General features: G+C 53.5%; 10 protein-coding genes and 1 non-coding gene across 11 annotated transcripts; 6 read left to right on the plus strand and 5 right to left on the minus strand.

Moving 5' to 3' along the window:
- Window positions 1-482: 482 nt before the first annotated feature.
- On the minus strand, window positions 483-1,092 carry BDY24DRAFT_380738 (uncharacterized protein). Its single transcript, XM_076639220.1, has one exon. It carries the CDS (start codon window positions 1,040-1,042, stop codon window positions 587-589), a length of 456 nt encoding a protein of 151 aa, XP_076499158.1. The 5' UTR covers window positions 1,043-1,092; the 3' UTR covers window positions 483-586.
- Window positions 1,093-1,208: 116 nt separating this feature from the next.
- On the minus strand, window positions 1,209-2,533 carry BDY24DRAFT_380740 (uncharacterized protein). The gene is made up of 5 exons (XM_076639221.1): window positions 2,379-2,533; window positions 2,087-2,290; window positions 1,817-1,954; window positions 1,610-1,695; window positions 1,209-1,519 (listed from the first exon to the last, which is right to left on the minus strand). Exons 1-5 carry the CDS (start codon window positions 2,488-2,490, stop codon window positions 1,331-1,333), a joined length of 729 nt encoding a protein of 242 aa, XP_076499159.1. The 5' UTR covers window positions 2,491-2,533; the 3' UTR covers window positions 1,209-1,330.
- Window positions 2,534-3,190: 657 nt separating this feature from the next.
- On the plus strand, window positions 3,191-3,273 carry BDY24DRAFT_t22. The gene has a single exon. It is a non-coding gene; the product is annotated as a tRNA-Gln (tRNA).
- Window positions 3,274-5,731: 2,458 nt separating this feature from the next.
- BDY24DRAFT_380741 (WD40 repeat domain-containing protein) lies at window positions 5,732-7,895 on the plus strand. The gene is made up of 9 exons (XM_076639222.1): window positions 5,732-5,946; window positions 6,027-6,188; window positions 6,408-6,558; window positions 6,640-6,923; window positions 7,026-7,210; window positions 7,284-7,370; window positions 7,463-7,544; window positions 7,640-7,723; window positions 7,800-7,895. Exons 1-9 carry the CDS (start codon window positions 5,857-5,859, stop codon window positions 7,863-7,865), a joined length of 1,191 nt encoding a protein of 396 aa, XP_076499160.1. The 5' UTR covers window positions 5,732-5,856; the 3' UTR covers window positions 7,866-7,895.
- A 232-nt stretch (window positions 7,896-8,127) lies between these two features.
- Window positions 8,128-8,655, plus strand: BDY24DRAFT_380742 (uncharacterized protein). The gene is made up of 3 exons (XM_076639223.1): window positions 8,128-8,244; window positions 8,310-8,423; window positions 8,504-8,655. Exons 1-3 carry the CDS (start codon window positions 8,143-8,145, stop codon window positions 8,573-8,575), a joined length of 288 nt encoding a protein of 95 aa, XP_076499161.1. The 5' UTR covers window positions 8,128-8,142; the 3' UTR covers window positions 8,576-8,655.
- Window positions 8,656-9,959: 1,304 nt separating this feature from the next.
- BDY24DRAFT_380744 (uncharacterized protein) lies at window positions 9,960-10,736 on the minus strand (the record flags this gene model as incomplete). Its single annotated transcript, XM_076639224.1, has 4 exons — window positions 10,514-10,736; window positions 10,295-10,369; window positions 10,080-10,191; window positions 9,960-9,978 (listed from the first exon to the last, which is right to left on the minus strand). Coding segments are annotated over exons 1-3 (329 nt in total), but the record flags the coding sequence as incomplete, so codon positions are not given.
- Window positions 10,737-11,084: 348 nt separating this feature from the next.
- On the minus strand, window positions 11,085-13,177 carry BDY24DRAFT_380747 (uncharacterized protein). Its single transcript, XM_076639225.1, has 9 exons — window positions 13,127-13,177; window positions 13,032-13,056; window positions 12,866-12,973; window positions 12,726-12,783; window positions 12,507-12,629; window positions 12,119-12,410; window positions 11,862-12,021; window positions 11,368-11,746; window positions 11,085-11,261 (listed from the first exon to the last, which is right to left on the minus strand). The coding sequence occupies exons 1-9, from the start codon at window positions 13,167-13,169 to the stop codon at window positions 11,160-11,162; spliced, it is 1,290 nt and encodes a 429-aa protein (XP_076499163.1). The 5' UTR covers window positions 13,170-13,177; the 3' UTR covers window positions 11,085-11,159.
- Window positions 13,178-13,241: 64 nt separating this feature from the next.
- On the plus strand, window positions 13,242-15,786 carry ATE1 (arginyltransferase). Its single transcript, XM_076636785.1, has 11 exons — window positions 13,242-13,308; window positions 13,393-13,496; window positions 13,568-13,611; window positions 13,673-13,684; window positions 13,750-13,893; window positions 13,973-14,141; window positions 14,208-14,606; window positions 14,681-14,759; window positions 14,837-14,907; window positions 15,008-15,370; window positions 15,449-15,786. Exons 1-11 carry the CDS (start codon window positions 13,275-13,277, stop codon window positions 15,614-15,616), a joined length of 1,587 nt encoding a protein of 528 aa, XP_076499164.1. The 5' UTR covers window positions 13,242-13,274; the 3' UTR covers window positions 15,617-15,786.
- A 66-nt stretch (window positions 15,787-15,852) lies between these two features.
- Window positions 15,853-18,018, plus strand: BDY24DRAFT_412918 (uncharacterized protein; the record flags this gene model as incomplete). Its single annotated transcript, XM_076643124.1, has 9 exons — window positions 15,853-16,100; window positions 16,221-16,272; window positions 16,399-16,622; window positions 16,729-16,793; window positions 16,879-17,095; window positions 17,163-17,315; window positions 17,404-17,631; window positions 17,744-17,846; window positions 17,932-18,018. 9 exons carry the CDS (start codon window positions 15,853-15,855, stop codon window positions 18,016-18,018), a joined length of 1,377 nt encoding a protein of 458 aa, XP_076499165.1.
- Window positions 18,019-18,239: 221 nt separating this feature from the next.
- Window positions 18,240-20,232, minus strand: BDY24DRAFT_380754 (terpenoid cyclases/protein prenyltransferase alpha-alpha toroid). Its single transcript, XM_076639226.1, has 9 exons — window positions 20,108-20,232; window positions 19,765-19,880; window positions 19,602-19,672; window positions 19,377-19,522; window positions 19,162-19,300; window positions 19,035-19,080; window positions 18,717-18,973; window positions 18,527-18,632; window positions 18,240-18,431 (listed from the first exon to the last, which is right to left on the minus strand). The coding sequence occupies exons 1-9, from the start codon at window positions 20,209-20,211 to the stop codon at window positions 18,265-18,267; spliced, it is 1,152 nt and encodes a 383-aa protein (XP_076499166.1). The 5' UTR covers window positions 20,212-20,232; the 3' UTR covers window positions 18,240-18,264.
- BDY24DRAFT_380761 (uncharacterized protein) lies at window positions 20,233-22,422 on the plus strand. Its single transcript, XM_076639227.1, has 9 exons — window positions 20,233-20,324; window positions 20,431-20,579; window positions 20,659-20,827; window positions 20,916-21,067; window positions 21,155-21,187; window positions 21,253-21,398; window positions 21,490-21,588; window positions 21,663-22,081; window positions 22,173-22,422. Exons 3-8 carry the CDS (start codon window positions 20,726-20,728, stop codon window positions 21,923-21,925), a joined length of 795 nt encoding a protein of 264 aa, XP_076499167.1. The 5' UTR covers window positions 20,233-20,324; window positions 20,431-20,579; window positions 20,659-20,725; the 3' UTR covers window positions 21,926-22,081; window positions 22,173-22,422.
- Window positions 22,423-22,434: the final 12 nt, after the last annotated feature.

Genomic DNA, 22,434 nt, shown 5'->3' on the forward strand with positions numbered 1-22,434 from the left:
GGCTCCCTTGACCTTGTCGTTCCTCGCCTGGTTCTGCCTCTGCTTCTTGGCTGCGTCGGCGGAGAGGGCGGCGTAGGCGGAGGAACTGGAGGAAGAGTGGTTGTTGGAGGAGCCGAAGTTGGAGGAGGAGGTGGTGGTTTCTGCGAACAAGGGTGGAAGAGAGAGAGAGAGAGAGGGAGGGTCAGTTAGAGAGAGAAAGGAAGGAAGGAGACGGAAGAGTGTGTCTTGAGCTTCGAGCTCACTCTTTTTGATCGGGATGGTCTCCCACGCTCCATCGTCCTTGGGAGGTTCCTCCCAGTATCCCTGATCCTGATCTTGGGAAAGAAGAGCGGCCGGGATGGCGTCCTCTGCGTCTTCTTCTCCTTCGTCCGAGGAGGCGGGGAGGGGAGGGGAGGAAGGAGGAGGGAGGACGGGCGAGGGCGAGGAGATGGTTGGTTGAGCTTGTTTAAGAGTGGAAGCGGCGATCTTGATGACTCTTGCTGGAGGGAGGACGGGAGGGAGCATGCTGAAAGCCGAGCAGGAAAAGAGCTCAGCGAGAGATTTGTTTTTGAGAGCAACGAAGGGAGGGAAGGGAGAGAGAGAGAGCTCACTCTTCGACGCCTGTCTTTCCAGCCTTCTTCGCCTGCTTGTCAAACTGGATCTCAGCATCAGGCTTCTTCTCGGAACCCTTGCTCTTCTTGGACTTTTTCTCCTCTGGAGCAGGAGCTTCCTTCTCCACGAGAACGGCTTCAGGTTGAGGAGGAGGAGGAGCAGGAGGAGCGTGTGAGCTGGCGTCCTTCTTTCCGGCCTTCTTCTTGGAAGTTTTTGAGGAGGGAGGAGGAGTAGGGATGGAAGGAGGAGGAGTGGGTTCCGAAGGGGTCGAGGTTGTCTTCTTGGCTGCTGCTGAAGTCTTCTTTTTCTTGGATTTGGACGAGGACGAGGGAGGAGTTGCTTCGGAGGAAGAAGAAGGGAGAGGAGAGGTGACCTTCCAGAGGATGTAGAGAGCGGGAGGGACGATAAGAGCTGTCAGGGCGAGAGAGGTCATGGAGGTCGAGGAGGTCATGGTGCGATGAAGAAAAGGTGGGTCTGAAGGGGAAGGGATGGGCGAGAGAGTGAGAGTTGGAGAGGGAAGGAGCCGAGGTCGGGCGAGCCGTTTCGTCGCGTCTCGGTTTCGTCGGTCAAAAGAGTCAATATTTCTCGGTGTATACAACTTTCTTGACGTTCAGCAACAAAGCGTAAAGAGATGTCATGAAAAAAAATCCACACTGAAAGACCTGAACCCCAAAACCCAAACGTTCGCCTCCCTCCGAGCTCAACCTAAAACCAAACAACTTCCCTCCCTCCCTCTCGTCTACTGGTCCTTCTTCTTCTCGCTCTCCTCCCCAGCCTTCTTCATAGCCTTGATCTTCTTGACCTTCATCATCGTCATCGCTCCCGTCCCGATCACGAACTGAACGGCCGTCCCAAACAAGGCGTGGGCAGAGGGAGGGAGCAGCTTGACAGCAGTGATGATCGCGAGAGGGTGGATGATGAGGTAGGCCTGGAAGAGGTTAGGAAAAGGAAGAGTAAGATAAAGAGGTCGATCTCGTTTGAAGATTCTGAGATCGAGAGACAGGGAAGAAAAGCTCACCTTGTAGATTCTTGCGAACGACGCGCTCACGACTCCCTTGAGCTGAGCGGAAGATCGAGCTCCTCCGATGTAGCCCATGGAGAGGACTGGAGAGAGAGAGAAGGGACCGCAAGAAGAGATCGAAGGTCAGTGAGCGGATTTCGAAGCGCGGCCAGTTTCGGAGGGAGGAAGGAGCGAAGATGGAAAAGGAAGGGGGAGAGAGCTCACCGTAGATCAAACACTCGACGGGAAGCTGGAGTCCCAATCCTACCAACAACCCCGAGATGAGAGCAGCCTGAGGAGTGGAGGAAGCCGAGGAAGGGAGCAGAAGAGCTGAGATCTGGGCGGTGATGAGAGGAAGGTAGTCTGGGAGAGATGAGGAGGAGGAGAGAGGAGGGACGTGTGAGCTCTCGTTTCCCTTTCCCTGTTCGCTCTGCTCCGTCTCCTCCCGTCCCTCTTCAACCCCTCAAACAACGAGTATGCGTGTATCGTACTCACGCTTCATAGGTCCACTGATCAATCCTCCGTAAGCAGCCATCATGACCGATCTCTTCTCCTTCCCTTCCTTGACGATCTCCCTCGCTCGCTGCTTGATGCGATTGATCTTCTCTGCCGGGGAGAGACTGTAGAACTCCAGTCCCAATCCGAGTCCATGAACAGCGAGGTAGGTTGAGATGATAGATTGAAGGTAGTAGGAAAGAGCTGCGAAAGGGTACCAAGGGAAGGATCAGTCTCGGAGAGAAACAGAAACAGAGGAAGAAGGAGAGAGCGGAGGGAGGAGGAAACGAACCCAAGGTCAACGACTTAGTGAGAAGAGGTCTAGAGGAGAGGGAGGAGAGGTAGGAATTGAGGAGTCGCTTCCGGAGAGGAAGAGGGAGGACGGGAAGACGAGCGGAGGACATTTTTTTGGTAGGAAGGGGAGAGGAAGGGGGAGATGGAGATGGAAGTTGGGAGGGAAGGAGGAAAGAAGACAGATGACCTGAAGTTTGAGGGATTCGGGAGTCGGACTCAAAACAGCCGGGCGATTAGCGGGGAAGGAAGGGATTTTTTTCAGTTGTTGACTTTCAGATGAGAGAAAGCTGAGAGAGGATCTGCTCCGTGTGTCCTTCGGGGTATAGTTCACTCGTAGGGATGAACAATGAGGAGATGATGAAGTTGGAGAGTGTTTCGACGCGACGCGAGTTCATCCCTCGCTCGTTCCGCGTACCAAGACGACCGGGTAGCAACGTAAATCTGGACAGCGTAGATACAGGATAATAGACTTGGAACAAAAGTTTTCTGCTCACCTGTTGATCACCTGTTTAAGCAGAGAATCTGAAGAGGGGAGGAAGAGGAGGAAAGCTCACGAACGAACGACGATGGCTCCAAACTACTTTCTGATTGAGTACAGACCCTCAGACGTCAGCCAGTAGCTTCTATATACTTCCTCAGCCTCGATGTACTTTTCCTCTTGGTAGTGTGAACCTCGGGCAGCGGTAGAAGAGAAGGAAGAGAACAGCGCGAGAGGCTGGAAGAATTGGCCGTCGAGCAGGGTTCTGAAGTCACAGTACTGTACCGAAGGAGCGAACGGTTGGATAACAATGGTAAAACCTGCTTTGAAATGGTTGGATAGTATAGTTGGTTAGTACACACGGTTCTGATTAGTCAAAATCCGTGGGACCTGGGTTCGAATCCCTGTCCGACCTTTTTGCTTTTGCTCCCGGCTCCCCCAGGAGCGCTGACCCGCTCTCTAGTCTAGTTTTTGCTTGGGAAAGCGAGGGGAACAGCCAGTAGTGATCGGGAGGGGAACTAAGATCAAAGAGACGTTTTGGAGACCATTCAATCGCAGAAGGAAGGAGACGAACCATGAGGGGGGGGGGAAGGGGCAGGTCGGCTTTGAACGTTCTCTTTGCTTCTCGCTCAACTGAACCATATGCTACAGTGATCTAGTGAAATAGGCCTGGGCGAGATCTTCAATAGAAAGAATGTTGTGGGGGTTTGGAGAGGAAGTGTGGAGTCCTTCTCGTTCCGTTCTTTCTTTTCTTTTCTTTTGGTCACGACGCGTCTCTTCTCCTTTTCCCTTCTCGGTTAGAGACCCCGCTTCGATAGGTTCTGGGCCTCGCCCTTCTGTTTATACTTAGTTCTCTTCTTCCCTTCACCGACTCTTCCCTTTCTGTAGATCCCTTTGCCTGAAACCCTTCTCTTTGCGACGCGTCTCACCTGTCGCGTTCCCTTTTTGCTCTCGACCCTCTCTTCTGTCTCGACTCTCTACTTTAAGTACATATTTGTCTCAGTTCTAGACTTCTCTGCCTCTTCCCTTTTATAGTTTATACCCTTTTTGATTTGCTGTGACCGCTGAAGCCTTTGCGACGTGTCTCGCGTTCCGCCTTCCCTTTCCCTAGCTACTCCCTCCTGCTCCTGTTTCCTTCTCGGTGCTATGGACTGCGGACTGTTTTTAGTATAAAGAGTGGATTAGTTTTGTCCTTCTTGCTATCCATCAACTTTCACCTCAGAATTGGTCAACTTCTCAGCTTCCCTGCTCGTCTCCCTTTCTCAGCTTCAGCACCAGTCTCTCAGTCAAGTCGCCCAGTAGTAGCTCTCATTCTCAAGTCGCCCGTAGTAGCCAGTTCCGAACCCCTCTTCTCCACCCAGTCCACCCCAAAGCCTCCAAGAGCCGAAACCTCAACAAGCACTCGCCAGCGTCGTTCCTCCCACGAACTTCGATAGAGCTACCCTTCACCACCCTCCCAGAACCCTTGAACTTACAGTAGAACGTCCACAACGTACTTCAGAGGAAAGGAAAGTTCAACGTCACAAGACGCAGCGACGCGACGCGTCTTTGCCTCCTTGCCGTCTCTGTCCATTCCATTCCACATTGAAACCGGGTCCAGGACTTCAATTCAGCTTTCCACTATCAGATTATTGATTCCGACAGTGATTGCTCCTTTGTGAATGACCTCGGGTAGATTTCGGTGGGGGGAATCATCGAATCTCTGTTAACCTGTTTGACCTTGTTCCTCTCGGACGGAACCTCGCTGCAGACCTCAGAACGCCGGTTCCAGACTCGTCTGAGACCTCCTCTCCCATCACCACGGCGAGATATCCCGACGGTGCACGGGGAGAGAGATGTTAGGCGCGAAGGGAGACGCGTCCAAGGAGAGGAGGGGATCAGCTTCACTCTCTCGCCCTCTTTTGTGAGCTTGGACGCATGTTAACGAAGCCGACTTGAGTCTATGTCTCCAAATTTGTTAAACGGGCAGCTTTGGCTGTTCTGAACGAGGGGATAGAACTGACTCTGACTTCCTCGCTCAACGCGCGTGTTTCTCTTGCTTTTCTTTCTCTCAGCTTCGTTCGGTGGCCTCTTATATCTGCTACGACTGGTAGGCACAACTACGACTACGTATCTATATGCTTTTTACCCTGTTAGAATCGATAGATCTCGCTGTTCTGGGTGTGGGAGAAAAGGGTGACCTTCAGGCTCTCTCTTCCTCGACGCGTCTCTCTCTCTTTCCTACAGCCTTGGATGTGCTACCAGACGCGGCTGCCACTCTATGCTTGGTGAGTAATTAGAAATGTATACTGAGAAGGAACGGTGCTGGTCGACAGACTCACAGAACTGAGGCGCGTCGATTTGGACAACGAAGACGCTGTCGTTGGATCTTGCTCTTCTCATCATCTGAAGCCAGCTGAAAGAGAAATGCAGATTGTAGGCCCTCTTATCTTTGTGTGGGCTGGGAATACGAGGGCAAATTAAGAAAGAAGGGGCCCGAGCTCCCTCTCACCATCTTGTTCTGTGCGACGCGTCTTTTCCTCATTTGCTGGTCAACCTGAAACCCTCACTCCAGCAACCATGCGTGGACTGTTCACTAGAGTGATGGCTTCAACATCTCTTCATCCATCTTCCGACCTTCTAGAGGAGTAGTTTCGCACTTTGTTGGACGGTTCTGATCGAGAAGGAAGATCACAACGCGTCTCAGCGCCTTGTGTCGAGAAGAACTTCATGCTCTGCTTTCCAGCTTCCGACCACGAGACCTGTTTACTCAAACCCTTCAATTTTCCACGTCATCTTAGGAAAATTTCCTGACGAAACTTCGAAGAGGACCAGCGGGGAAACGAGTCGACCCTTCAATCTCTCCTTCCTCGAGGTCAGCTTCCTCCTTCCTTCTCTCCTCAAACCGTCAGCCTCGACCAAACGATCTTCCCTCCCAAACCCTCCTATCTTCTCCTTTAACTCATCTGTCTCCCTCGCTTACCTCCTCTCATCGAACCCCAACTTCTAGCTCTAGACAATGAGCTCAACAACTCTCACCATCCCCACGACCTCTTCGACCTCCTCCTCCCTCCCCGCCTCCCGTCAACCAGCATCCAGAGGTCTCAAGGCGAGCTTCAAAACTCATCGAAATCAGTGCTCCTCTCCGTCGACTGACCTGCTCTTCTCGTTCTACTCGTTCTTCTACAGACTCCCAGCCCTTCGACTTGGTCGAAACCTCGTTCTGTCATCGGAGGACATCGAGAGAAGGTCAACGGAGTGGATTGGAGCTTGGATGGCAAGAAGATCGCATCTTGTAGTCAAGGAGACAAGGGTATCAGAGTTTGGGATGTTCTTGGTACTGGTAGCACGGTGAGTTCATCAGGGAAGGAGGAGAGAAGAGTTCAAGAAGGACGAGCTCGAGTTGAGCTCAACAGCTTCTCCTTTGAGGGCTGGACGACGTCGAAGCTCCTGGAGAGCTTTGTTTCGACGTGAAGGAGGCCTGAGAGACTAGAATTCAAGCGTCTGCACTAGATCGGTACTTCGAGAAGGAGCTCAAGCTGACCTTCATCTCTCCCCTTCTTCCTTCAGCTCGACCCTCGTCAATCTCAACTTCTCGGCTCTCCCCACACACGCGATTCCGTCATCTTGGACGTCAAGTTCGACCCTTCTCATCTGTCGGAGCTCGTCTCTATGGGCGGAAAGGGATCAGACAGTCGGGTTTGTTGGTGGGATCTGCGAAGTGAGCTTTCCCCTTCCCTTGTCTGGTCCTCGTTCCCTCGAGCTCACCACTTCTTCGGCCCTTTCCTCTGCCCTTTCAAAGCTCCCTTGAAGCCAGTAACCAACCTCAACGTCCCCTACCAACCCTTTAGAGTCACCCACCACCCTTCGGACCGAGTCGTCGCCGTTTCGGATATCAAGGAGGTCATCACGTTCTACGATCAGAGGATGCTGCCGTTGAGTTCGTCTTCAGCGAGCACCTCGTTAGCAGCCGATTCCATGGACGGTGTGGAGGAGCAGAAGGAGATGACGATGGGCTGGGCCAAGAGCGAAGAGTATTGGTTCCCTGACACGCAGGCGTTCTCTCGAAAGGGAGAGAAAGTCGTCGTGAGTCTCGTTTCTTTCTCTCCTCTCTTCCTTCCTCTTTCAGATCCGAAGCGCTCGTGGCTGGTCAGCTCATCCTTTCTTTACTTTCATGGTTCCCCTCAGGTCTACGACATCTCTTTCTCCGCAACTGGAGCGGACCTCCTCATCGCTCTCGGATCAGGTCGAGTCGCCTGTCGCTCCTTCACCTCCCTCTCCAAAGGACACGCGGACAAGCCGGATCCAGGACTCTACGAGTTCGCTGCTCATCAGGGAACTATCAACGCTCTGTCCGTCGACAGATCTGGAAGGTGAGTCGCATCTTCCTAAGCCCTCTTCCGAGTCGATCGAAACTGATGTTCCCTTGCCTTCTTTCTCTCTCAGATTCATCGCCACTGCTGGCGTCGATGCTATCGTCAACCTGTGGGATGCCGACGGACTCATTGGTCTGAAATCTTACGGAGACATGGCGTTCGTTCAGCCATTCTCTCCCTCTCTTTCCTGATCGTTGCGTCGTCGTTCATTCGCTGACCTTCCCTCTCTCTCGAACTCGTTTCTCGCAGAGGTGAAATCAAGAACCTCGCTTTCTCTCACGACGGAGAGCTTCTCGCTGCTGGTGCGGCTGACGAAAAGGCCATCTACATCGTTCGTCTCGCTCCTTTCTCCCCTCCCCCTTCCCTTCGTCGACCTGCTCTACCGAACACAGAAGCTGATCTGCTTCGTCTCTTCCCGTCTACCAGTTCTCGACCGTCACCGAGTCGCTGGTCTACAAGGTCCCGACACCAGGTCCTTCGCTGTCGCTCTCGTGGTCCCCAAAGAGCGACGTTGGTTCTTCCCCTCCCTCGTCGACGCGTCCCGACCTGGCTGACCTTCCCCTTCTCTGTTCTTTTCATCTCCCAGGTCCTCGTTTACGCTTGCCAGGAGTCATCGAGCTCAGGCTGCTTCAACATCTTGTCGGCTTTCTGATTATGACTCTGGAAGAAATTCTATTCAACGAGCAAGCACTTTCGAGGACGCAAATGTCCCTACTCCTTCAGCGAAGACATGCAACCACCTCCCTCCTGTTACGCCGTCTTCAGCCTCCGATAATGATCGAGTCGGCGAGTGTTCCTGAGCGATCTCAGTTCTTCGACGCGTTCCTACGCGGTCAGGTTCGAATGATGCACTGAGCGCAGACGCGGTGAGGGAGAAAATACTGAGATCTATAAGGAACGAGATCTAAAGAAAGAGGAGGTCTACTGAAATGGAGGTACGATCAAAAGTCCGAGAGAAGAAAGAAGATAAGAACGGGTTGAAAGAACGACGACGCGAGTTACGAAAGATCCCTCATCATTCTGGTCGTAGGCTGCGCGATCAAAGAAACGAAGTGAGTCACTGATAGTCCGGGTGTGTAGTTGAGGTTAAACTCACCAAGATTTTGCTCGACAACCCCGAGAGAATCTTGGAGAGCGGGAGGAACACAGAGGCGGGAAGGCTGACGTTTCGTTGGGGAAGAGGAGCGATCCAGCCTTGAGCGAGAGATTCCTTGAAGGACCTGAAGGTAGAGCAGAGGGGAGTCAACTTTTGAGTATGTATCGAGCAGCGTTGAAGTAACAAAAACTTTCCAGGGAGCTGCTGCGTCCGTCTTCCACGACCAAAACATCCAACCGGCTGCCGACTCGTACACTTCCTTCTGAACCTGCCAGAACTCCTTCATGAAAGACTCGTTACTTGCAGAGTTATCGACCTGAGACGACATACTGACGTTGAGGCAATCGGAGTAGGGAGTGCCTGAAATCCCGAAGCAAAGTCAGCGTCGTCGACCCTCACCCTCCGACCTCGGTCGACCGTCAATAGATTGATCGCAGGTCGAGAAGATGCAAAAAGAGCTCTGCTCACAGTAAATACCAACTCCGAGAGACATCTCTCCGACGACGGTCGTCCATTTCGAGTTCGAGGCCTTGAGTTCCGCGAGGCGGGAGTCGATAGCGTCGATGTGTTCTGAGTGAGTCTTTTTCTCGTCGCCGTTCTATGAAATAGGAAAGAGAGAGCGGTCAGAAAAAGTCTCTGTGAGAGAGCGAAGGAAAATAACTGACGAAAGCTCGCTGTAAACGATAGGAGGAGGAAAGAAGACGCGTCAGTTTTCTTGCATCGCTGGTTTTCTCGAGGTAGACTCACGTAGATGTGAGTATCGAGTCCAAACTGCTCGAAGGACCCTCCGAGGGACTTCTCGGTGAAGAAGTAATCCCACTGAGAAAAGGACGAGGATCAGCGAGATGCACGAGGATCTAGTCGACGACGCGAAGGGAGAAATCACGTTTGAGAGTGCCTGAAACGCGTCGTGAAAGATGACCATCGTCAAAGGATACCCATCGATGATCTCCTCGTTGAACCGAACGGTCTCGTAGGCTTCAGCGGAAGAAGGAGGAAGAGTCAGACGAGCGGGCGAGGAAGGTTCGTTTCGAACAACTTACCTCGAACATAAAAGGACGAGAGCTCTTCCCAAGTAGCTCCCCAATTCCCAGTACTATCCATTAGAGGCTCATTCAACACCTCAATGCTGAGATACAGAGTGAACAAGAAGAGTCAGTTTCTCCGAGGAACAGCGTGTCGAGAAAAGACTCACGCTTTAACGACGCCCAGGTATTTCGGGTCCGTAACGAACTTGGTGAGGACTCCGAGCGCCTGGAGAGAGCGGTCAACGTTGCTCGACGAAGATGACCACTGAGGTCCCTCGGTACTCTTCAGTCCCGAGTTGTCGAAGGAGTTTTGAGATCCTTAAAGAGAGAAGACGAGTCAGCCCTCGACGCGTCCAGCAGGTCGACGAGATCCGAAAGCAGGCTCACCAGGGACTCCATGAAGATCTACCATCACATCGATACCGTATTCGAGAGCCCAGCTCAGAGCTTTCCGAAGGAAGGCTGGAAAAGAGGACGAAGGTCAGCGAGGGGAGATCGATGAAAGCGGAGGGAAGAAGTGAGGGAACGAACGAAGCTGTCCGGAGACATACGGCTCTCCGTCTATGAGTGGAACGAGAGCCCAGTAAGCGATAGGAATCCGAACCGAGTTGATTCCAGCTTCCGCGATAGCTTTGAAGTCGCTGTAGAAAGGAAAAGGTCAGAGCCCAAGGCGACGAGCGACGAGGTCGACGCGTCCTGGCGAAACGTACTCTTCCGTGATGTCTGTAAGGCGAGAACATACATCAATTATGCGCCTTCTCTCTCCGATTTGAGTTCGGATGCCTACAGGAGTTCCAATGGGACGTGAGTCTCTTAGAAGCCTCCTCCTTTCCAAGCAGTTTCGTGTAAGTCCACTGCGAAGAGAGATCGAGCGAAGAGGTCAGCTTCGAGCGATTTGGAAGTCTTCCCACTCCAGAACGATCCCATCCGAATGCTGCGAGAAAACAACGGACTGACCTCATCCGTGACGGTGTGTAGGTCGAGGGGAGGAACGGCGAAGAGGTTGCTCTGCATCCAATTTTCGAGAACGAACTGATCCAGTAAAAAGAAGGAGAACGAGTGAGCAAAGGCTTCTGATCTATGCAGATCAAGCTGGAAGACGACTAGAGTGATTCGAACTCTCGATCCTCAGCCTCAAACAGAAGGAGGAGAAGAAGAAAAAGAGCTCGCACTGACCCAACCTCCAAGATTCACTCCTCGGATCCTTTCGCCGCCATCCTTACTGAAAGCAGGAGTTGTTCTTGTCGAGGTCCAGTTGAGAGCTTGGGAAGGCTGAGCGGATAGGAGGAGCAGAGAGCTGCAGAGAAGGGAGAAGAGAAGCATGCTGGGGGACCAAACGACGGTGTTTCCGGCGAGATCGAGGCGTCGAGCGTTGCTGGTGATGGTGGTGGTTTGAGGAGTGAAAGGAAAGAGGATCGGGTTGTGTTGGTTTGTGTTGGGTCGGGTCTAGTCTATGCAAAAAAGAGCGGGGTTCAATGTTCAAAAGAGGGAGGGAAGGAGCAGCGAGACGCGGGCGTGTTTCAGGTCGACGGGATCGTTTGTCTTGCTCACCTCGGGATGGCTGTCGTGATCCGAAGCCTTGGCGAAGAATACGAAAAGTGCAGCCCCTTCCTGAGTGGCCTACGAAGGGGTTGAGCTCCGAGGGCGGGAGTCGAACTTCACTTCACAAGCCGATTCGCGTCGCGTCGACTCCTTCTCCGAGAACAGTCGAAAACAAAGAACCTTAGAAGTCGCAAAGATCGACGAAGAGGCAAAAAGCACTAGTGAAAATAATTCAGCTTATAATAAGTAGGTTGCAGGGAAAACGGAAAAACGGACTAGACTACCAATCGTCCCACTCGTCGTCCTTCTTAGACTTCGACGAGGAAGCTGCCGCAGAAGGAGCGGGCTTCTTGGTGTTGAGAGTAGGCTTGTCTCCAAAGATCTGCCCCCCCAAAAAAAGGAGAGACACCGAAAGGTCAGCTTCAAACCGAAGGAAAGCGGAGAGCGACGCGTCTTTCTTCGACCTGAGCAGAGAAAGGAAGACTCACAGCCAAGAAATCATCCCCCTCACCATCCTCACCTCCCGACTTCTTCTTCCCAAAGTCACCTCCCCATCCCTTATCGCTGTATCCTCCTCCGTAGCTGGGTCGCTGCTCGTCGTCCTCGTCGTTCATCGACGCCTGCGAGTACCCTCCTCCTCCTCTGGATGTTCCTGACCCTCCAGCAAGTCCAAGCTCTCCGAACTTCCCCACGAAATCAACTCCGGATCGCTCCTTGACGAATCCGTTGGCCTGAGTACCGAACTTCTGAGCGGAGGACGCGACGGTCCCGAACGAGGTTCGAAGGTTGGAGGAGAGCGCTGGGTCCGAGAGGGTTTGGATGGTCGGGTCTACGATAGTGGATTGGACGGTTCGGGAGGCAGCCGAGCTGTTGGCGAAGGCAGAGGATGGGAAGAAGCAGGTACGAGAAGGTCAGGACGTGCGACGAAGAAGAGACGCGTCCAAAGATGTTGAAAGAGGCGACGTGGAAAGAAGAGACGTACACGGCAGCAGAGAAGAGTCCCCATCCTTTGGAAGCAGCCTTGAGAGGATCGCTCCGGATCTCATCGAGGGAGGGGGCGTTCTGACTGGAGAGAGCGAACGAAGGATGGTTGTTCGACGACGAGGGTTCAGGCGTCGATCCGAAACCACCGTACTTTCCACCTGAGAAACCGAGCAGAAACAATCGATCAGCACCACTGACACAAGTCCACCTTTTACGCACATGCCGGACGAGTTACGAGCCTGCTTTCAAACTCACCTTGACTCGGCGGAAGATCGTCCCTCCTGCTCTCGTTCTTCGAGCCCATGCTCGAAAAGAAGTCCTCGTTCGCGGCTTTCCTCCTGGAAGCCTCGTCGTCTTCGAACCCTCCAGATCCTCCCTCAGTCTCTCGACTAAGTCCAGACGATCCTCCGTTTCCGTATCCTCTGGGTTTGCGAACTCCTTGAGCTGAAGAAGGTCGGGACGAGCTGGCCGAGGCGGGAGTCGAGGAGGGAGGAGGAGGAGGCGAGGGAGACCATTCTTGAGGTGGGACCGAACAGATAGCAGTGAGCTGTGGAATCCAGGTGCAAGAAGAAGTTCAGGAAGTCAGAACGAAAGATGGGGACGAGAGGGAGATTGCGATGCGATGTTGACGAGAGGGACGAACCTTCTCCTTGTACTGAAGAGCTGCGTGAGTAGCGTATTTCTCGGCGATCTTCATGTTGGGACGATATCCTCCAGTAGGTCCGTAGGACGCGACGAAGTTCTGGAAGTTGGTGTTTCCTCCGAGCTAGAGGTAAACAACGAGAGAGATCGGACGCGAGCTCGTCAGGACTCAGCCCAACGAGGAAAGAAAAGCCGTCGACGCTGAGGGAACGCGATCAACCTTCATCTTCCTGAGCTGATCTTCGGACCACTTGTCCATCGTCGCACTTCGGACGAAGCTGAGAGTAAAAGAGAAGCAAGGTCAGGGGAAAGTCAAAGAGCACGGAGGAGCGGAAGGGAAGGAAGGAACGAGCGACCAACGTTATGTGCACTCCCATTCCTCTATGAACTCCCGAGCAGTCGAGACAAACAAAATTGGCAAATGCCAGGGAACACCACTGAGGATTAGGCGCCTGGCAGTCGGCGCATCTGTAGAAGGATGAGCAAAAGCGAGGGAGAAGGTCGAGAAGAGACGAGCTCAGCTCACTTCGAGTTCCCTTCCTGTTTGATGACTGATCCAGGCAAACTGAGCGTCAGTTAACGAGCCTACACTATAGCTGAGACCGAGAACAATGGACTCACGAGCGAGAAGTTCATCCTTCTGATAGATCTCGGAGGAGGACATGGGCGTTCGGAGGGAGGCGACTTGGGTTCGTTGAGTTCAGTTTCGGTCTCAGTTTCAAAGTCTCTTCCTTCCCTCCACCAGCGCCCCCGAAAAAATATCACAGAAATGGTTCCTGAACCCTCTCTCATATCTCCTATCGGTGAGTCGGTTTGATCAAGCTCAAAAGAAAGGTCGTTTCGACCATCTCTTGCGCGCTGGCGAGCTCACCCTCCTTCGGTTTAAGGTTATTCTGCCAGCTCCTGTGGATACTGCTCTCCTTCTGGAGAAAGGAGCAAAGAGAAGAGATCGCTTTCCTACGGTTTATGGGCCACTCAGATGTCGGTGGAGGTGAGTTCGTCTGAAGGAAGCGTAGACAATGAGCTTCGAGGCTGACCGTCTGCCCCTCCTTCCTTCGCCAGATGTACGAGATGCTCATGAATCGTGGTTGGAGACGAAGCGGAAGGCAAGCGAGCGTCTCTAATGCCTATCTCTGAGTCTGAACTGACGCCCTCTCGACTCTCCAGCTACATCTACCAGTGAGTTTTGAGTCGACCTTCTCTCTTTCGTCGAGCTCACCTTCTCGTCCCTTCGCCTCCCTCAGCCCGGACATGGCGAGAACCTGCTGCCCTCAGTACACGATCAGACTCGAAGCCAACGATTTTCGACCCGGGAAACGACAAAGGAGGATCCTGTCCAAGTTTACTCGATATATCCTCACAGGATCACCCGACTTTGGAGCTGGAACGTCAGTCTTCTCCCCTCTTGCCCGTCGCCTCGTCGATCTCAGAGGCTGAAGCTGATCGAGCCTTCCTTCTTGATACCAGTCCTCACCCGTCTCTCCCCAAAGGACGTCCTGGTCGTGGTCGACAGAACAAGCCTTTCGACCTCCTCGAGAAACTTCGTCTTCCTGAAGCCTCCCAACCCATCGCGTCTTCTTCCTCTTCCTCCTCGATTTCGCCTGCCTCGACGACGCTGAAACCTCATTCGTTCAAGGTACGCTCCTCTTTTTAGTGCTGTGATATTTCAGTTTGGTCCTGACCTCGTTGTCGTCTCTCCAAGGTTACTCTCCAACCGTCGTCGCCTCCTCATCCTGCCCTCCATCCTCTCTACGTCAAATACCAAACCCTCATCCACAAGGACAAACCTCCAACCTCCCTCTCAGCCTCCTTCCAATCCTTCTCTCGCTTCCTCTGCTCTTCCCCGCTCTCTCCAACGCCCATCGCCTACTTCGATCCCTCTCTCGTTGGTCTTGTCGAAGGATCAGACGCGAGGAAGACGAAGTTGGAGGAGTTGGGTTTGCCGGAGAAGTACGGCAGCTGGCATCAGCTCTACTGGGTCGATGGGGAGGTGGTAGCCTTTGGAGTGCTGGACATTGTGAAGGGAGGCGTCAGCAGCGTGTACTTCGTTTACGACCCTCAGAGCGGAGGAGGGGAGTTGGGAGGGATGGGTTGGGGAAAGGTCAGTCTTGATTCGTCCTCACTCTGCCGAAGAGAACACGATTTGACCGACGGCTTTCATTTCGTTTGCTTTAGCTGAGTGCTCTTCGAGAGATCGGACTGGTGAAGGCTATGGCGGAGGCTGGAGCGAGTGAGATGAAGCATCTTTATCTCGGTGAGACGCGTCTTTAGTTTCCCTTCTTTCTTCCTTTCCGTCAGACGAGCTAACATCACTTCGACTCATCTTACCAGGCTACTACATCCAATCTTGCACCAAGATGAAGTACAAAGCGGAGTTCCGACCTTCCTCTTTGCTCGATCCCGTTCGTTTCTTTTTCTTTCGTCTCGACACGTCTGCTCTCGTCTTGCTCGCTCGCACTTGACGCTCCGTTCACCCCTCATCTAAAACTCTTTCCGCTACAGGGAACCAACGTCTTCCATCCACTCCAACCTCTCATCCCTCACCTCGAAGCTCATCGAAAGGGATACTTCTCGTTCGACTCCCCCCCTCCGCTTCCCGACACGGTCGACGGGATCCAGCCTTCCTCCACATCCGAAGTCGCGCCCGATGCTTCCGAGGCGAAAACAGTTGATGAGGGCATGGACTGGGTGGACGAGGATGAGGAGAAGGACTCGGACGACGAGGAGGAAGAAGAGGAAGAGGAGAACATCAAGCTTCCCACCTCGCCTCCTCCGCCGTCGTTCCTCGACACTCGAACCATTCTCAAGGACGTCTTGGCTGAAGTGCCTACCTACCTCCCTGGTAGAGGCTACATGGACTTCGCTGTAAGCTCTGGTTCCGATCCCTTTTCCTCGAAGTGCTTTCGCTGAGCTCTGTCGTGACGCGTCTTTCTCGCTTTGCAGTCTTCCCCTCACGCCCGCTCGAAGGAGGACGTCGCGTCGCTAAAGGAGCTAGTCGCTGCTCTGCACGGACCTGGCCCTCTCGGTGGAGATGCGAAGGGTGCAGGAGGTGTTTTGAGTGGGGACGGAGAGAGGCAGGAGGAAGTTGGCTTGGTCTTGGTGTGTTTCTAGTTTTGTCTTCTCGTTCCCTCTTACTTCCCTTTTCACGACCACTCTAGACATACACGAATAGAAGACCCTTTTTCCTCTCACATTCACCAACGGCCTTCGTCCTCGACATTTTTTTTTCCCTCTGCTCTCAACTCGAGAAACGCATCATCATCGGCCCACTTCGATTCGATCGCCCGCCGATTTCAGGATCTTCTTTTTGATCTCCTCCTCTTTCTTCTTGCTTCCTTCCAACCACGATGTCCTCCGTTCTAGACACCCTTCGCTCGACGCTGTTCTCCAGCTCAAAGTCCCTTCCTCTGATGGAGGCTCTTCCTCCCTTCCCTTCGTTCCCTCTCTACTCTCTCTCCACCTTCCCCGCCGCTCTTTCAGCCCTCGCCCAAACTCCTTCCCTCGAGGCTCTCAAGCAGTTCTACCTCACAGCTCAGCCAATCCACTCGGCCTTGCTCCTTTGCAGCTGGAACGTACTCTGGACCTGGCTCGCTGGGTGAGTCAGCTTTTCTTGCGTTGGTTCTTTGAGCGCGAAAAGGGAGAAGAAGGAGGAAGATGCAGAGAGTTGGGCTGACCTTTGCTTTGCTCGTTCTTCCCTCCGATTTATATCACGCAGAGAGATCACCGGAAACGTCTCCCAAGTCGACAGAGTCTGGACCTTTGTGCCCGTACGTATCTGTTTTCTCAGCCGACGATACTTCTTCTCCGAAACTTGAACCAGGAAGTAAACTCGTTCGAGCTCACCTCCCTCCCTCCCGCTTTGTTTTCATCGGCCCATCTTCGCCTTCACCCAGCTCGTCTACACGATCCACTTCACCATCCAACCTCTCGTGGCTCTCTACTCTCTCCTCCCTCAAGCTCAACGACCTGAAACCCTCGCAGCCTTCTGGAACTTCTTCCTCAACAACGTCGACCATCGTCAAGCTCTCGCTCTCGGAACTCAGATCGTCTGGTCGGCCAGGCTCACCTACAACGCTGCGAGGCGAGGATTCTTCGATCCTAGGTCGGAGGACTACAGGTTAGCCCTTTTTCTTGTCACTCCTCGAGCTCGAATACAAAAGTTCGAAGGAGGGAGGAATCGAGCTGACCTCCGCGCCCCCCGCCCTCTTCCTCTCCCTCGACAGATGGCCTGTCGCTCGAGATATGGTCCCTGCTTGGGCTTTCAAGATCTTCAACTTTGCTTTCATCGGTCTGTCCCCCATCTCTGACGTACCTTTGCGCTCGATGCGGCCAAGCTGAACCTGACTTCTGGATCCGCTGCTCGTCGTCTCCAGCCCTCTACCAAAACATCCTCCTCATGCTCATCGCCATCCCCTCACACTACCTCCTCATTCAGGCCCACCCCCAGACCTACCACTCCCCTCCTCTTCCCGAGAAGGTCTCCCACGCCCTCATGACCTACCCGTACTTGACCACGTCCGATTATGTCCTCGCGTCGCTCGCTCTCCTTTGCGTCTACGGAGAGTACGTTTCGGATGGAATTCAGCAGTCGTGAGTCCGCTTGCCCATACTGTGAAGTTGAGACCGATGCTGAAGCCGCTTGCTGTTCGTTCTGTAGATACCAATCGTGGAAGCACACCCCCGATTCCAAGCGACCCAAGACGAAGAGATGGACGCTTTTCCCTTTCGGACTCGGACCTTCGATTACCTGGGGTGAGGAGGATAGGAAGCGAGGATTCGTCGCTCAGGGAACGTGGGCTTACTCTAGGCAGTGAGTTATCTCGCCCTTTCGCCTCTCATTCTTCGCTTTCCCTCGACTGACCTCGAATTTCGTCTTTCGTCCTCGTCGCGTCTCCCAGCCCCGCCTTCGCCCTCGAGCAAACCTTCTGGTGGCTCCAGTCCTTCTTCCCTATCCTTCCTCTCTTCCGAGGCTTCCCCACCGCCGTCGTCAAGGCCTTCCATGCTACCGGAGACGACCTCTTCAAGACCGTCGAGCTCCTCGTCAAGGATGTCGTTCTCGTCGAGTCCTTCCCCTTCTGGGCTATCGCTGGACCTCTTGCCCTGTCGGGTCTGTTCATGGGCTCAACGTGTGTCTTTGTTTGCATCCATCTTTGGTCTTTTTCGTTCGGAAACGAACGCTGGGAAGAACGACGCGTCCTTCTTTTCGATTCTGACTTCTTTCCCCTTCTCTTCAAACAGCCTCTTCACCGAATGGATCTCCACCCCCAAGTACCCTCTCTACTCCGCCGTCTACAAGAAGCGTGTTGCGATGTTCTGGCCTATCGAGACCTACTTCAAGAGGGTGAGCCATCATCTCCTTCCTCCTTTCCTCGGTCGCCTTCGCTGACCTGCTTCCGTTCGTTTCTCTTTCCCGCTGCGTCCCCCAGGTCTGGCTGAGCCTTACTCAGGGAAACGAGAAGAGGAAGCTCGGAGAGAGGAAGCTCGGTTGGGGTGAACGAAGGAAAGTTGATTAAACAGACCCTCTCCATCAAATCGACTCGAGCGTCCGGCGTCTCTCTTGTTCTAAGATCGCACTCCATCTAGTTTCAAATTACCTTTGCTTTTGTTGCTTATACCTCGCATCACCTCCGTCGTAAACATGTCTGTATCCTTCCGAGCTGGTCTCGTTTCGAAGAACAGGACAACGCGTCGAGCTTCGTCTTCTCCCTTTTCCTCTCTCTTCTCAACTCCAAAAGAGAGCGGGCAGAAACACAATGCTATCACAGCACCCAACCCAACCTCTCTCTCTCCTTCTCAAACCACTCCACCGCTCCAACTCCGACGTTCCTCACCGGATCCATCTCGCCCAACCCGAGATCCTCCTCCTCTTCGCTGCTGGATTTGAGGAGCGAGAGAGCTGCGAGAGAGGTGTAGGTATGGAAAGGGTCTGCCGATAACACCACCATCAAACCCGAGGAAGCGAAATAGTGAGTGGGACGAGAAGATGAGAGACGAGAAGACGAAACGGGAGCTCAGACGTACCAGGTCGTTCCCCAGGAGCTTTCGCAAACCCTCCTACTGGAGACTGACATCTGAGAATGAAAGCTCGATTAGGAGAGGTAGAAACGAGATTTGAAGCTCCGAGAACCTGTCGAAGCCGAAACCAAAGGAGGGAGACGCGTCAGTCTCGTCGCCCTCTTCTCGCCTTCGACTCGTCACGCTCTCAACTCACACAGAGAGCTCCTCCGACCCAGAACGAATAACAAGCGTCTCCCTTCTTCCCCGTCCTGCCTTGGAACCCACCTCCTCTCACCTCTCCCACCTCATCGGCGTCGGGAAGAGGAGGGATGGTGAATTGAGGGATCTGGCGATGGAGGCACCAGGAGATCGTTTTGCGGGAGGTGGACGGGGGTGGGAAGGTAGATGGGGAGGAGGAAGGGGCGGTGGAGAGGAGAAGGAGGGAGACGAGGGAGCAGTAGGTTGTGCCACCTGCCGAAGAGGGTGGGAAGAGGTCAGCGCGTGTTGACGAGCAGAGCGAGACGAGACGAACCTTGTGCTTCTTGACCTGGCCGCTGACCGTAGCCCCCTTCGTAGGTCTGAATAGAAGAAGAAGAAGAAGCAGAGCAGAGTCGGATTGACGCCTGAGAGAAACGAGTGAAGAGGGGGGGAAAGCTCACCAAACACCTCTCGACGAAAGTCGTCGCTCGGACGACGTCCACTCCTCTCCAGTCTCCTAGCAGGTCAGAGATCACACACGCACAGAGAACCATTCGAACGTCGTCTTCAGCGTTCATCTCGATCCGTAGAGGGGAGAAGCTGAGGAAGGAAGGAAAATTAAAGGACGTGAGTCAACGAAGGAGACGGGCTGAGAACGACAGATGGAAGAACGCACGAGCCGATAGAAAGCTGACACGACTTGACGAAGCTGATGAGCCCAGGTCGATTCAGACGGTCCATAGGTGCGCGAAGCAGAGAGAGAAGGAGGAGAGCGGTGTAGGAGGAGGCGAGGTGAGCTTGAGAGGAGGAGTGGGTTGGGGACTGGTAGGACGAGAGCGAGTGCTCAAGTTCAGCTTGATCCTTCTTGTCGAGCGACAGTCGAGCAGGAGACGAGACTCACAGGAGCAGTAGAAGAAGAGCAAGCGTCATCGAAGGGACCAGAGAAGGGAGAGCCTCGGAATCCACCAGCAGCTGTAGCGAAAGAACAAATGGAAGCAAGGTGAGCTCGGGAGGGAGGAGGAGAAGGGGCGACCATGAGCTCGAGAATGAAAGGGGAGGCTCACGAAGTTGTTGATCCCAAACCCATTCTATCCATTCGTTACGATCTGACTCTTTGGTATCCGTGAAAAGAGCTCCTATGAGATCGAGAGATGCGACGAGGAAGTAGGCGAGGGTCATTCTGGGAAGAGGAGGAGGCGAAGGGTCAGCTTGATCGATGAGCTATGCAGCAACCTTTTTGAGTCATCGTGCTCTGAGACTGCGCTAAGGCCTTCTTCCAGCTCTGTAGATGTCACCCTGAAAAAGTGAAAGCCCTCAAGAGTCTGGATCTCCCTCCATCTCGACTGAAGGAGTTGAGCTCGAGCCTTCCTTCCTTCCTCCCTCCCTCCCTTCCCTTGAGAAACGCACCTGTTGCTGTCGAGCGAAATTGCTGACGGAGGCATTCCTCTCAAGCATCGTACGAGGAAAGCCGCGTGCTTCTTGGGCTTGTAAGTTGATCCTTGAGAAGCCATGGAAGCGTCTCAGTCGTTCTTTAAAGAAGGAGAAGGTGAGACCAGAGCTCACCTTTGAAATTCAGCTTGTTCCCCACCGACCACGACAACAAGAAAGACTTTTCGAACTCTCAGTGAGCTTTTCCACCCGTAGAGACTGCTCTGGTTCGATCAGATCTTAGTTCAGACAACCTCGCTGACTCTCTTTACCTCTTCTCGTCGTCCTCCTTCGTTGTGAAGGTGAACGCTCCTCCTCCCTTCCCTTCCTCTCTATGCGACTTCGTGGGTTCTCTGCCTACATCAGAATCGAAGGAAGAAAAGCTCAGGAGCTTCAGATCACTCAAGATGGAAACCAGATGACCTGTTTCATCGAGTCAGAGAGTGGGAAGGTAAGTTGAAGAAGAAAGAGGAGAGAAGAAGCTTGAGCTCACCGTTTCTCTCCTTCTTTCTCTTCGTTTGTCTCCGCAGAAATTCGCCATCGTCTACGAGAGCCTCGAGGACGATACTCCAACAGTCAACGGTCTCATCTACATCGATGGAGATACCGAGGCTGCCACTCAAGGCTGGCTCAACCAGTCTCATCGGTTTCGAAATTGACTCGACCTCGTCGGTCACGCCCTTCTCCTTCAGCGACGTCGTGAGTAGCGGTCTCTTCCTCTTCTCGGACTCCTCAAGTTGATCTCGTTGAGATGGCTGACATGGTTTCATCTTTGGTTCTCATCCAGAAAACGACCGATAACGAAGAACTCGCGTCGCCCTTCGTGGACGGATCCAAGGTCGGACGAATCGAAGTCAAGCTCTGTCGAGTCGAGATGTCCGGAGTAGCTCAACATACAGAGTTCAGACAGCCGAAGGATACTGCTCTTCACGAGGTTGCGCGAGTTGTCTATCGAAACTTTCAAATCTTCAAGGGGTCGAGAGGCGACGCTCACGTCTTCCTCCCTCCTCTCTTTACTCGTTCCAGCGTCAAGAAGAACAAGATCAGTCACTCCACCACGTAAGCATATCTAATTACTTGCATCCCTCATTCTCTCCAGCTGACTTCGTCTTTCGGTCCTGGAGCTACGGCGAAACCATACCCATCGTCCCTCAGCGGAAAGTTGAGTTCCACTACGAGGACCTCACAGCTTCCCCTTACGTCGAGTTCGTCTTCCTCTATCGATCGAAGGACGTCTTAAAAGCTATGGGAGCCTACGGAGACGACAAATGTTCGTTCAACTCCTTCCTTCCCTCCCTCTCCTCGTTTCTTTGCCTCTCACGCGACTGAACGCGCCTCTCTTCCTTCTTTCGTCTTCGCAGCTGCCTCCCCCGACAACCTCCGAATCGACAACAAGCCTCTTCCTGTCCCTCCCTTAGTCCCCGGCATGCCTACTCAAGCTGGTCCTTCGAGGCATCAACGTGAGTTTTCGAGCCCAAAGAAACCTTCGACGCGTCTTCTTTTATCTGACCCCCTCCTTTTCCTTTCCTACCAGCCCGACTCTCAGCCCCCTCTCCTTCTGTCCGAGGCTCAGCACCACCCCGTCCTCGTCCTCTTCGAAGGTCCCAATCTCCCATCGACGTCGACGCCGACGTCAAACCAAGGTCCAAACGCCCGAGGCACGGGGATCAGATCGACCTTGTTACGGAGGAGGAGCAGGAGGAGGAAGAGGTGAAGAACGAGTTGGAGCTTGAAGGAATGGATCCCGAGGATCAAGAGGTTGCTGAGTTGGAGGTGAGTCGTTCGAGTCGAGGGTGAAGTCTGAGGGAAGAAAAGAAGGGAGGGTGAGGAACTAACGCGTTCGTGGCTTTTTCGGGTTTTGCGTTGGCGGAAAAGAAACGACTCGCTGAAGCCAAGAAGAAAGCTCATGCTGCTAGAACGGCTCGAAGTAGCGGCGGTGGTGGAAGCATCAAGGTGGGTCTCAATCGCTCGCTCGACTTCCTTTCTCTTTCTCTCTCCGTCTCGTTCTCCTTCGCTGACCCGACCTTGTTCGTCTCGTTTACAGATGGAGAGAAGAGTGCCCACAAAAATTGAGCAGAGTGATCAGCCTTCAGTAGCAGGGGGAGGGAGCCGAAAGGGCAAGGAGAGAGCTGCTCCCATCGACGTTATCGATCTGACGGGGGACGATGATTGAACGCTTTTTCCGTAGGCTGGCTGGTTTGTACAGCGATCCCTCTACCTCTCCATCTCGTTCGACCTGTCCGCATCGTCTTATTCTGCTCTTAACGATCCTCATGAAGCTCTCCCGTTCGAAACTCTTCGAACAA

This window comes from Mrakia frigida (assembly GCF_051309035.1).
Source record: "Mrakia frigida strain ATCC 22029 unplaced genomic scaffold BDY24scaffold_6, whole genome shotgun sequence".
NCBI classification, from domain to species: domain Eukaryota; kingdom Fungi; phylum Basidiomycota; class Tremellomycetes; order Cystofilobasidiales; family Mrakiaceae; genus Mrakia; species Mrakia frigida.